The following is a 14,092-nucleotide window of genomic DNA, read 5'->3' as shown; positions in this document are numbered from 1 at the left end:
GAGCTCCCATCCCACCCTAATCCTGCCTTATTAATTTAGCAAACATAACCTAATCCTTTTTGGCATCAGCTAATCCTTCCTCATTATCCACACACAGAGATTAGGATTTACAACACATAGGACAATTACATTAGATCACAAAATGGAGGACAACCACGTAATACTGGGAATCATGGCCTAGCCAAATTGACACATATTTTTGAGAGCACAGTTCAATCCATGGTACTGTTTTTCCCCACCACCATCACACCTACACTCTTCTTGTTTCCTCTGTCCCTTCCTTCCTGGTCTCTTTCCCCCTCTCTTTCTCCTTCTTGCCTTCTTCCTCCTTCCCCAGCTGTCAGAATCAACTCAGAAATCATCATCTCTGGGAGCACTCTGAAACCCTGCAGTTGGAATTAATCATTCCTTCCTCCATTCCCACAGTGATTTTCTTACCCCTCATTATAGCTCTCAATGCTTTCTGTCTTATGTTATGGTTGTTTCCATTTCTATCTCCCTTCATCAGATTATAGGGGCTACTCATCCCACTAGTCCAGTAGAGTGGCTTGAGTACAGCTCACACTTAACATGTTTGTTGAATGAAGGACCAAGGGATCCTTGTTTATAAATCGTTTTTATTTATATTATGTATAAAGAAGGATGTGCACTAGAGAATCTAGTGGTAGAAATTCTAACAAGAGTTAGGAGAAATTGTTTAGGGAAGCATAAAATACATGCCATGTCTCAGTTCAAGAATATCAACCACAGTTTGGTGCTCCTAGCCCTTTGCCTGAGCGAAAACCACAACCCTTCTTCCACACCCTGCATTGAGCGCCAGACCACAGCCTCGTTGCTCCAACTTTCCTAACCCACTGCCTGTTACGAGATGAAGCAGATACAATGAGGTGAGGGGAAAAATAAAACAAACCTGAAAAGAAGGATAGTGGATTTTTTACCTGGTTTATTTAAATCTTCTCTCCTTATGAAAGTATATCTCTATAGTATAAGCATTTTGAATAGCTTTTCAAACATTAACAGAGTTCTCTTAATTCTTAAAACTCCAACATGAATCACAATTGGACTTAAAACTGTTTTATGCATAGCCATGTTGGTTCTTGCACTCTCCAAACCTGGAAGGATTTTTGGTAAAAGTCAGGTTGATTATTTGCACTTTTTCTTTATGCCCCTCAAGTCAGAACCTGTTCATTTTCATCCACATTAGTTTTGTAGATTTTTTGTGTGTGTGTGTGGACTCATGTATTTAGAAATTTAGTTCCTCATCAGTAAAATAATTAGGTTGATGCGGAGAATCTCCAAGACCACTCAAACAGCATTTAAAACAAAATTTATTTTGATATGACCTTAGGAATTTATTTTTGTCCAAGGGCCAGTGTCTAAGATCTTTAATGGTTTTTGTGTTTAGACTATTTGCCACTAGGTGGCAGTAAAAAAAAAATTATTCTTAGTGATGAGAAGTGTTTATCAATTTTTAAGTTTACTTTGAAAGAGAAGTTTGGGAGTTGAAAGTTTGAGATGTCTGTTTTGAACTTATATAACCAAAACCAGGCCTCAATATGTTGTTTCTAAGACTTAGATTGTTTTATCCTGGGATAAAACTCTTGTGGTTCTCCGTATCATTTCATATTAGAGAATTATGGAAAAACAACAGACATAAGTTAAAGCATGGAGATTTGTTTTACAAACATTTTCATGATAAAAAGCAGAACATGTTAATTGTAGAAACTTTGCAAGTACGGATAGTTTAAAGAGGAAATTGTAATTCACCCTCAGCAATAACCTTTGTTAACCATGTTACATTTGTTCCCAATATTTTTTGTTCATACAAAATTGAAATCACGTTGAACATATAATCTTGTATCTTGATTTTCAAATTCATGTTACGTTCTCTTTTCTTATGTTATTAAGTATCTTTTTACAACCTAAGTCACACTGTTGAATAAACCATGATGAATCTAACCAATCCAATGTTGTTGGGTGTTTTGGCTGCTGCTAGCTTTTCCCAGTTGTAAGAAAGACTGCTATAAACCTAAATCTTTCCTAAGGATATGTTCTTGGAAATTGAATTACTGGGTAAAAAGGTATGAATTTTAATGCCTTGGCTGCATATCATCAAAGTGACTTTGCAGAAAGGTTGTGTACATTTGACCTCCCAGGAACAACAGATGTCCATCCTACCACATCCTTGCCAGCTCTCAATAGTACGGTATAGGGTTTTGTTTTGTTTTATTTAAGTTGAGGTGGGGAAGAGTACTGCCTTTCCCCCCACCACCACCCAGAAAATACCATGCTCATATAAATTACATGCACACACGTGTAACAGGTTGAAGAGATGAAATTATGTTTCAAAGTTCTGGCATCACACACTCATGCATACACTGCACATGTCTCATGACATTTTCAGAAGTGAATTTTGGCCTCTTTCACCATCATCCAGTAATCTGTAAATGTTACTTTTCATAATATTTGTACAATAAAGTTATAAGCCATGGTCAAGAAATCATGGAACGAATTTGGTAGTATCCTGGTAATAGGAAAAAAAACAAAACAAAAAAAAAAACGAAGCATTGAAACTGTGAGTTTGCTCCAAGGCAGTTTGCACCTGGGCCTGAGACCAGTGGGGTTTCTTACAGCTAATCTGCACCTAGGTACGTTGTGGTGAAGGTGGGCAGAGCGTCGGATAAAGGGCTGCACATGAGGCTGCCACAGCTTAATTGTGAGCTCATCCTGCAGTGGATGGGGGCTGCTCCCCTCACATGCCCAGGGTCAGCCGCACATGAACACAGGTGGCAGGATGGTTGTGGGTGTGGGTATGTACAGCCACAGCCCTGCAGGACCCCTGGGCAGCCAGTCAGACCCATCTTGCCCAAGAGAGGGACTTGGAATCCTTCTGCGCCCGTGGCTCTCACACCCGCCCAGCAGCATCTGCCTGGGAGATTGAAACAGCCTGAGCTTGGTGGCCAGACAGTTGTATGACAGGGCGGAATGCATGTAGCTACAATGTGCCAACCTTATCCATCCCGGTGACCTTGCATCTCCTGGGCTGGGGCTGCCACCCTGACAAAGGCTGTTTTTGATGCAGAAAAAGTGAGTTCTTCTTGTGTTGGAGATGATTGTTTGCAGATCAGGGAAGGAATCCTGCCGGGAGAGGGACTGCTTTAGAAATGCTAGGGTAGGCTGATGAGCATCTGCTGCTGGGAACCAAACCTTGGTGTCAGCAGGCACCAACACAAAGACTTAATTTTAAATCCATTGGACGGAGAAAAATACTGAAATTAAAGTCAGCAACACATTAAAAAGGTCTAGCATGATTATGAAAACAAGTGTGTGTGTGTGTGGGGATTTGCAAGGTATGCAAAAATATATAATGTGAATATTATTTGTATAACAATGCTGTAATCTTTATAGCATGTGATGTTTAAAAAGCAGTTTCTTACCATATCATTTTAGGAATTTGGGTCAGGACAGGTATGCCAATTAAGTGATTTTCATTTTTCTAAAACCTGTGTCACAGTCAGTTTATATAATGCAGGCTTTGTGAATAGTATCTACGGAAGTGTTTGTGACCACTGTAAACATTACTCAGGAATTATTTACAATCCCTGATCTGCACTCTCTGAATCTATCGAATGCCTAGTTTAGCTTCCAAACTAACTTATGCAGTATAGGGGGTCATCTGCCTTCCACACATGGGCCAAGGCCCAGGGCGTGACTGCTTCTGGGAGGCACTGGATTGGAGGGGAAAGCCCGGTGTGGGTTGCTGAAGATCTATAAAATCTTAACTAACCTTCAACTGTTACTATTTTGAAACTGAATTCTTTCTATTCCACTACATTATTTCTCATTCCAGCTGGGGTCTGTATGACCTTATACTTTAATTTTTTAAGAGTCAGTCACATGAAATGTAGTAATAATAGCTACCTGTTTAAGGGTGGCTTAATTGAAACTTCACTTAATTGAAACATTATTAAAAACGGAATTTAAAGGGATTTAGAGAATTTAGCCTCACCTGTCGTGATTGGGAGCTCTGGTGGTACAGTGTCTAAGGCACTTGACTGCTAACCAGAAGGCAGGCAGTTCAGACCCACCAGCCACTCCTTGGAAGGAAGGTTGGGCAATCTACTTCCGTAGAGATACTGCCTCGGAAACCCAAGGGGGGGGGCGTGGCCCATGAGTCGGATCCGACTCAATGGCAGTGAGTTTGGTTTTTTGGTTTATGTTATGATCAGCACACAATAAATTTTCATTCTTGTAAGCATTCTCTCAAGAAGTGACACATAACTAGGTGAAGAAGAGAAAAGCCACAGGGAACAGGACATACTGAAAAAGTACTGAGGGGTCAAAGATCCTGCGCTTGACAAATAGGCTTCAAGCCATGTGTTTATTAGTGTTGCCTGGAGTTCTGTTTTGAGGATATGGAGGCATGTCTGAGTTCACAGGGAAAAAGTGCCATGATCTACATCGGAGGATGGACACCAGCTTGAGGGTAGAGCTCCCGCTAGGGGCAAGGACTGCCATAACGTTTGGTGGAGGAGAGAAGACACAAAGGCTTTCACCTATATTAGTAATTCTTTATTGATTAAGTTGGATGATGGACAGAGCTTGTCATATTAGTCTTCATATCTTTTTGAATGTGTGAAGTATTTTATGATGAGATTCAAATAAGACTGCATGATATGGATTAGTGATCTCTGCCACAGACATTATTGGTATGTGTGCCACATTTGTTGTTCCCGGTCTAATGGATCCTGCCCTTGACTGAGCCAAGAATCCAAATTCTACCCGGGGTTAGACTGTCTTCTCTAGGTATTTGTGTATAAACTTATACACACACACACACACACACACACTCGTTTGTATGCATTTACATGCATATATACAAATTAATTTGATCTTGTAATGTGTTATCACAAAATGCAGTGTAGGACTTTTTGAAATTTAAAATGATTATTTTCTTGTGAATATATTTGAAAACACCACTGAGTTATATGCTTTAAAAGGATAAATTTTATGGTATTTTAATTATATCTCATCAAAGCTACTTTTAAAAAATCAAATACATATGTGAGCTACTGTATAGAAAATGATTTTGCCCTGTAAACTTTCACCCAGATCACAATTAAAAAAATAAAATAAAATACTTCAAAATAAAACATTTTTTCAAAAAGAATTTTTTTTTCCCTGATTATAAAAGTAGTGGATTTGGGTTTTTTTTTTTTTTTTTTCCTCCCTTCCCTTTCACATATGCTGTTGCTGTTATGTGCTGTGGAGTCAGCCCCAACTCATAGTGACCCCTCCTTGGGTTTCTGAGGCAGTATCTCTATGGAAGTAGATTGCCCAACCTTCCTTCCGAGGAGTGGCTGGTGAGTTTGAACCGCCAGCCTTCTGGTTAGCAGTCAAATGCCTTAGGCACTATGCTACCAGAGCTTCACATATAAGACACTGGAAAACATATGAAGGTAGAAAGAAAAAAAACATATACCCATTATAGCACCACCCAGAGACTGTTAACATTTGTGATGTTTTCTTTCATTATTTTTCCACTCCCATGTTTGGATTATTTTTATATGGATGAAATCATTTCTGTATATAAAAATTTGCATCTTCCTTTCTTCATTTAACACTATAATATAACCATTTAAAATGCTGTCATAAATTCTTTATAAACATTTGAATGGCTGCAGAAAAGTTACTGTATATAATGATTATATATTATTTTCCCATTATTAGACATATTTCACTATGAGAAATAACACTGTAGTGAACATCTTTGAGCATAATTCCAGCAGTCATTTTGGATTTATTTTCTTAAATGTATTCAGAGATAGCAAAGGTTCTAAATGCTTTTAAGACAATTAATACATATTTTCAAGTTACTTTTATCAGGCCTTTACTATCTATAAGGCATCTTTGTTCAGATTACAAATCTCTAGGCAAATATGGCCCAGAAGTCCAAGCTTGGAGAAGGGAATGTTCAGGGCTGTGTTGTACCGATTCCTACTCTCTATGGATGCCTTAGGAGCTCTGGTGGCATAGTGTCTAAGGCATTTGACTGCTAACTAGAAGTCTGGTGGTTCAAACCTATTGGCCATTCCTTGGAAGGAAGACGGGGCAATCTACTTCCATAAAGATTTACAGCCTCTGAAATCCAATGGGGGTCACTATGAGTTGGAAACAACTTGATGGCAGTAAGTTTGGTTTTTGTTTGTTTGTTTGGCAGATGCCTTCGTGCCGTTTACAGCTGCCCTGCTGTATGGAAGGGCTTCCTTCTGAGAGGTAGACCTTTGTGCCTCTAGTGGCACATACGGTACTTGTTTCACAGAACTCAAAGCAACATTACATATTCATAAAACATGTTTAATGCCATAGGTGAAAAATGGTATATTGGTATTTTGGTTTACCCTTTCTGAAAATAATCAATAACCAGACTCACTGCTGTTCGAGTTGATTTGACTCATAACAACCCCTCCTTGGATTCTGGGGGTATTTCTACAGAAGTAGGTTGCCTAATCTTTCTTCTGAGGAGTGGCTGGTGGGTTTGAATTGCCATCCTTCTGGTTAGCAGTCAAGTGCTTTAGACATTACACCAGCAGAGCTCCCTTTTGATAATGGTGATGAACATTTATCTATGTGTTTCTCAGGCATTTGTATTTCCTTTGTTATGAATTATCTGTTCATATTAATTTTTTATGCTCTTCCTATTTGTCACCTGATATTTTGTACATTAATTTGATTACATATGATCTGTATTATTTGTTGTTAATAAACTTCCTACTTTGTGCTTTTATTGTTTTTGGAAAATTTTGTTTTATTTTTACTTAAAACATTCAATCTTTTACCTTATGATCTGCTCCCTTGATTTTCAGTTTACAAAGTTTTTCCCCATTCAGTCACTTGAAAAATTATTAATTTTATTGCTTATTATTCCATTTCATTTTAAATATATATATATATTGTTATAGTTTAGGTGAAAGTTTACAAAGCAGATTTGTTTCCCATTCAGCAATTTATACACAGACTCTTCTGTGACATTGGTTTCCCACAGGGTGTCGGCACCCTCCCCATTTCCACCTTGGGTCCCTCCCATTTCCATTCATCCAGTTTTCCTGCACCTGCCTGCTTTCTTAACTTTGCTTTTGGGTAAACACTGCCCTTTTGGTCATGTATAGTTGACTTGGATGTTATTGTTCACTCTATAGGCCTGCCTTTTATGTGGCTGAAAAGTGATCTCTGAGTGTGGTTTCAGTCTAAGTTAGAAGGATGTCTAAAGAGCATAGTCTTGGGGTTCCACCAGTATCTATCAGACCAGAAAGTCTGGTCTTTTATATGTATTTGAATTTCATTCTACCCTTTTCTCCCACTCTGTCCAGTACTTGTGGATTGTGATCTCAGTCCAAGCAGTCAGTGATGGTAGCCAGGGACCATGTAGTCCATCTGGTCTCAGGTTAGTGGAGGCTGTGGTTCATGTAGTCCATTAGCCCTTTGGACTAATTGTTTCTTTGAGTCTTTGGTTTTCTTTACTCTTCTTTGCTCTGCAGTTGTATTGACCAATAGATGGCCACTCATAAGCCTTCAAGATCCCAGTTGCTCCTCAACAAATTAGGATGCAGCACATTGTCTTTATGGACTGTGTTATGCCAGTTGACCAAGATGTCTCCTGAGAATATGATCCCTAGCCTTCAAACCTAGTATGTGTCCTGGGAAGTGTTTGGTATGGCTAAGAGGTTTTCATGACTGTGCCCTCTGTGTGCTCTATTATATGCATGGGTATATTTGCAGCATGTGCAAATATGCATGTAGGAATATCCACTGCCAACTCTTTGTATCCAAGTGGGTGTACTCCTATATGCCCTTCTACCCATGATCAGCTTACATAAATAACTACATGTGTATCCACTCATGCATTATTGTTTGTTACTAGCATTGTTGCAATATTGTATTTACTGCTGTTGACTTTTAATCTTGTGTTCTTTTAGTTCTTCTTTTGCCTTGGTTGTCTTATACTGACTTCCCCCATATTGTATATTACCTTTCCCTTCACCAAAATTGGGAGCTCTGGTGGCGTAGTGCCTAATGCATTTGACTGCTAACCAGAAGGATGGCAATCAAACCCCACCATCCATTCCTCGGAAGAAAGGTTGGGCAATGTATTTTCTTAGTGATACCACCTCAGAATCCCAAGGAGGGCTCACTATGAGTTGAAATCGACTCGATCGCAGTGAGTCTGGTTTTGGTTTTCACCAAAGTTAGCATGTGTTATCTAGTTAGTGGTTTCCCCTCACATACCCTGTCATCCCTGGTAACCATCAAAGAATGTTTCTTTCTATGTATAAACTTTTTCTTGACTTCTACAGTAATGGTCTCATACAATATTTGTCCTTTTGTGATTGACTGATTTCACTTAGTGTAGTGCCTTCCAGGGAGCTCTGGTTGTACAGTCGTTAAAACATTTGACTGCTGACCAAAAGGTTGCTTGTTCAAACCCACCAGCTGCTGCACGGGAGAAAGATGAGGCAGTCTGCCTCAGTAAGGATTTCTAGCCATGGAAAACCTATAGGGCAGTTCTATTCTGTCCTCCTATAAAGTGGTTGGGAGTCAGAATCTACTCGATGACAGTTTGGTTTGGTTTGTTGGGAATGCCCACCAGGTTCATCCATGTTATAAGATGGTTCACAGCTTCGTCATTATTCTTTAACAGTGGGTAGTGTTCCATTGTACGTGTACCACAGTTTGTTTATCCATTCATCCGCTGAGGGACCTTTTGGTGGTGTCTGTCTTTTTGCTGTTGTGACTAATGCTGCAGTGAACATGGGTGTGCATATGTCTATTTGCATCATGGCTCTTCTTTCTCTAGGATATATACCTAAGAGTGGGGTTGCTGGTCATATGGTATTTCTATTTCTAGCTTTTTGAGGAAGTCTTGTACCATTTTCCATAGTGGTCCTATTTCATTTGTACATTGATCTCTTTTCTTAACATTAAACTCGAGTATATTTTGGTGAATGATACAAGATAAGGATCTAAATTTTTCCAAATAGTCCTCAGCACCACTTATTGTATAATTTTTCTTTTCCTTAGTGATTTGTAACATCTTTTTTATCTTTCTTATATTAAATTCTCATCTATCTAGTCTGAAAAAAAATCTTTTTCTGAGTATTAAAACAATAAAAAGCCCAGTCATAGATAGATTGAAGTGCTATGCTGTTCATTCATTATATATTTTTGTTTCACTGTTAACATTTGTTTAAGTTGATTTAGTTAGTTTTAATGTAACAATTTTAGTGTGGACTTATTTTTGCTTTACACCCTGAATCACAGTGAACTGAGTACATGGACAGAATGGAAATTCCTGGCTTTAATGACCCCACCCCATTTACAAATGACCCAGATGCTGTGCATTGGACTTACTATATAATAAACACTTTCGTTCACTACTAACAAGTTAAATTTTTCTCTGTTTATGTTTTTTAGAGTCTGTTATCTTTTATACTTTCGGCATTTAGATTCAATATAAAAGAAGTCAGCCTTTTTTCTCAACGTCTCGGGTATGCACCTACAGATTACTACCCTGGTTTGCTTACAAATGTGAGTATTTCTAATGTTTTAGCACTGAAATTTTCTTTACTGAACATACCATCACCCCAAAGGGTAAATGGAAACAGTTCACTCCTCTAGGAAAGATGTTTGACTTCTCTGTGTTTATTTCTTCTTACCTTGGGCTAGTTTATGGCCATATAAGGAAGTAACGTGAGATGGAACATTATGAGAAAAAAGAAGGAAACCAGGAGAGGTTATACTAAATCAACCAACCAACCTCTCTTTCTTTCTTATAACACATCTCCTTTATTCACTCAAGGATTTCTGGGAGAAGAGCTTCTTCTCACCAGTGTAAGCTCAGCTTTGTAGCATCAGACAGTTCTTACATTTGAAATAACCAGATTGGAATTTCATGTTAAAGGAAAGCAAAAATTTCAATAAGTAACAACCTGATAAATAATATTATAAATTTACATCTTGATGTTAAATCTACTAGGAGCCCTGGTATCTCAGTGGTTAAAGTGCTTAGCTGCCAACCAAAAAAGCTGGGGTTTGAGCTACCTAGTCACTCTGTAGGTGAAAGATACAGCAGTCTGCTTCCATAAAGATTTACAGCCTCAGAAACCCTACGGAGCAGTTCTACTCTGTCCTATAGGATGACTACGTATGAGTTGGTGGTGGGTTTGGTTTTTTTGGGTTTAATGTTAAAGCTGTGTTCTCTTCTTCCTTAAATTTTAGCCCAATTCAAGACATTTTAATTTAGGATCTTGATTTTAATTTAGGATAACTCTTCCAAAAATTGGTACAGATTTTTAATGTTTTGTTCACCATTCTGATATTTCGAACGCTTTATATATGAGAACTGTGTTTACACACAAAGTACTAACTTAAGAAAGATGAAAGAAACTGACTCTAAAATGTTTTTATTTTTTAGTAGGTGTGATTTGAATGACTAGGAAATTAATGATCTGCCTATTAGTCATTTGCCTAAGTAGGAATGCAAGATGGTAGATTTTAAACACAAAATCCCAGTTACTAGTAATTGTGATTTGGCACTGCTTTCATTTCATTCTGACAAAATACATCACACAGAGAGGACTGGGGGAGGGAATCGCAACAGAAATATCTCTCACACCAAGAAAAGTAGGACTGATGTAATCCTGTTTTCAGTGTGAGTTAACCTGCCACTGACTTTGTTTTACAGATGGTTTCATCATTAGTGTCTGAACTCGGAGAGAATCCTCTTAATGGATTTAACACTCAAAGGCGGTAAGTGTTAAACTAAACATCCCTCTTCTCAAGTTTCAAAATGCATCCGTTAAGTTTTGAAAGAAAACTTTAATAATTCTTAGGAAGTACATGCTTGTAGTCACGGTTATGTTCTATGTGGAGAGATTATTTTAGTGGAAGAGATGGCAAATTGGTGAATTTTTATCTTTTTTTGTAATCACTGTTCTCTCAACTCTCAAGCTACACAGTAAATTGTACAACAGCTGTTGTGCACCCACTGAGTGAAAAGCCCCACATGGATGCAGTAGGATGTAGAACAGAAGGAGAAGGGCCCAGCCTCACTCTGGGACTGCTCACCTTCTAGGAAGAGAACGTTCACAAATGCATGTGTCTCCACGCCTGCTGGTGGCTGCTTGCTCAGCCCATCCCCAGTGTACAGGGTGTGTGTGTGTGTGTGTGTGTGTGTGAAATGCACACAATTAGAATATTTACAAAGCAACAGATATTTGATGGGTACCTATGACCTATTTTAAGAAACATAATATTCCAAAATCCAGACTAAACAAATCAAATAGCTTCAGACAAATTTAAAAGCAATTAATCACATTACAAAATTCTTCTTCACTCTGTGAAAGAATTCAGAATTGTTCTAATGGGTGAGCATTTTGTTTTTAACAAATCATTAACTCGGAGAATCTGGGGACCAAGGAAGTTTGTGATTTTTTTTTTTTTTCCTTTGTAAAGCTCTAACCAATTAAACACTATCAGAAATGGTCTTCATCTTCAGCCTTTAGGAATTCTCTTCATCTAATCCTTAAAATGAAGTCTACTTGTAAGATAATAAATGGAGGTGCTGAGTGCCAAGCAGATGGATTAGGGAGGACTCACCTATGTGCAGACAAGAGTGAGGTGTATGCCCAAGGCAAGAGCAGAGAGAAATGTTGTTCATGAGTATCTTGGGGCATGGATGGGGATTCCAGATGCATAGAATGCTCAGAAGAGAGAAGCAAGGTTGAGAATGCCAGGGTCACAGGCCGCCTGCTGCCTTGCCTTTGCTCAAGTTGTTGCCACTCTTGAAATGATTGCCTTCCTTAGTCCCTGCAGCAAGCATTCATTGAGTTTCTGCTTTGTGCAAGGCACTGTTTATGTGATGTGGGGCTTACCACGAAAAGTGATCACAGTAAGTGGAAAGGTTAGGGCTGTGAAAGGAGGAGTATGGATGCCATAGGATTATATCAAATAATATTTGCCAAGTGTTTTGCTCAGTGCCTAACACTCTTTGCTAGTGTACCTTATTCCATCACACAAAATACACTTTTATTGCTTGTCTCTACAGGAAAAAGTATAAAATAAGTAATTATTATCATTATTACTTATTGTATACTTTTAACAACAACAACAAAATTTCCATCGAGTCAATTCCAACTCATAGCAACTGTATAGGACAGAGTAGAACTGCCCCATAGGGTTTCCAAGGCTATAAATCTTTATGGAAGCAGATTGCCTCATCTTTCTCCAATGGAGCAGCTAGTGGGTTCAAACTGCCAACCTTTCTGTTGGTGGCCGAAGAGATAACCACTGTGCCACCAGGACCCCTTTTAACAATAACAATAATAATAAGTTATTATTATTACTGCTTACTGTACACTTGTCCTATAGAGTCAAGCAAAATATATTTTGTGTTATGGAATAATGTATTATAGCAAAATGTGCTATAAAGTAATTCTCTGTTCCCACTGACTTATTTTTTTGTGAAATGATTTTTTTTTCCTTATAGAAGACATGTTTATTGTAGAAAAACCAGAAGGTAATCAAAGGGAGTAAAGTTAAAATAAGCTGCTCATATGTTACCATGTAGAAGACACGATTAACATTTTGATATCTAACTCTTTGATATTTTATTTTATGCATATATGCTTTATCTAAAGAAAAAAATGGGACTCCACCTTCTGCTTTCAGAAGGAAGGTTGGGCAATCTACTTCCGTAGTGATGCTGCCTCAGAACCCAAGGAGGGGTCGCTATGAGTTGAGTCCGACTCCACGGCACATAACAACAACAACAACAGCCTTCTGCTTATCACCTACATTATTTATTTACCATTATATCATGACAGTCTCTCTCTGTCAAGAAATATGTTTTGACAACATTAGTCTTAAGTTTAAAATATTCAATTTCCAAAGACCTTAAAAATTTATAAATAATTAACTTTTAAACACTGTATAGATTATACTCTGATTCATTTAACCAGTTCCCTACTGACAACAATGAAATCATTTCTCATTTTCTCAATTATGTATGGCCATGCAGTGAATATCCTTGTTAATCTGTTTTAGGAGAGGTATATATTTCAGTAGAATAAATTCCTGCAGATGAATTTTCTGAGTAAAAAGGATTTTACTGAGAGATCAACACAGTGGCATTGAGGAAGAGAAAGACAGAGAGAGATGCATGAGAGGTACAGACAACAAAGATGAACCCTTTCGCACATGTTTGCCCTGTCAGTGAAGGCAAACATTGATATACGGGTTGATAGATGGGTGGGCAGGCTGAACTATTAGGTATGTCTATGCAGGGGGGAGTGTTCCCATGACCATGTATAGGGTTGGAAGACAGTGTTTCTACAAGTGTATTGGTATGTTCTATAAGAATTCCCAGGTATATATTAGAGCTGACAAAGGACAAGGTTGTAGTCACTTCTTGGCCACAGCCAGATACCTAGAGAGAGTAAGAAGTTGGACCTGTGGGCTCAGGACCATGGTCTCAGGGGACATCCAGCTCAATGGGCATAACATACTACACAAAAACATTGTTCTATATCCTACTTTGGTGAGTAGCAACTGAGATCTTCAAAGTTTGCAAGCAGCCATCTAGATGCAACGATGGGTCTCTCCTCTTCCAGAACAAAGAAGAATGAAGAAAACCAAAGGCACATGGAAACAATTAGTCCAAGTGACTTGTATACCATGATATCATCAGCCTATATGACTGTGAGACCAGATGAATTAGATGGTACCCACTTACCACTGTCAGCCACTTGGAGGGGGAGCTATGCAGGAGATCCTGGATAGAAAGGGAGAACAATGTGAACTAAAACTCAAAACAGTTGAAAAAAAAAAAAAGAGAGAGAGACCAGGTTTGCTGGTCTGATAGAGTCTGATGGAACCCCTGAGACTTTGGCCCCTACCTACCCTTCAGGTCTGGAATTGAACCCACTCCTGTGGCTTCCAGCCAAACAAAAGACAGGCATATGAGCTGAACATTTACATTAGGTAGAAACACTCCTTGGAGAAATCAATCATGGGAGAATAGAACGGCTGTGTATGC

General features: G+C 38.5%; 1 protein-coding gene across 1 annotated transcript in view; it reads left to right on the top strand.

Moving 5' to 3' along the window:
* FANCC (FA complementation group C) overlaps positions 1-14,092 on the top strand; it is a 208,014-nt gene that overhangs the window by 106,300 nt on the left and 87,622 nt on the right. Inside the window, exons 4-5 of the mRNA XM_007939843.1 lie at positions 9,472-9,585; positions 10,742-10,806. Of these exons, the coding sequence (XP_007938034.1) occupies positions 9,472-9,585; positions 10,742-10,806 (179 nt within the window). The remainder of the gene's footprint in view (positions 1-9,471; positions 9,586-10,741; positions 10,807-14,092) is intronic.

Source organism: Orycteropus afer, unplaced genomic scaffold (genome assembly GCF_000298275.1).
Source record: "Orycteropus afer afer isolate SDZICR_OR568_19922 unplaced genomic scaffold, OryAfe1.0 scaffold00005, whole genome shotgun sequence".
NCBI classification, from domain to species: domain Eukaryota; kingdom Metazoa; phylum Chordata; class Mammalia; order Tubulidentata; family Orycteropodidae; genus Orycteropus; species Orycteropus afer.
Note: the sequence above shows the minus strand (reverse complement) of the source record. Positions and strands in the feature narration are given on the sequence as shown.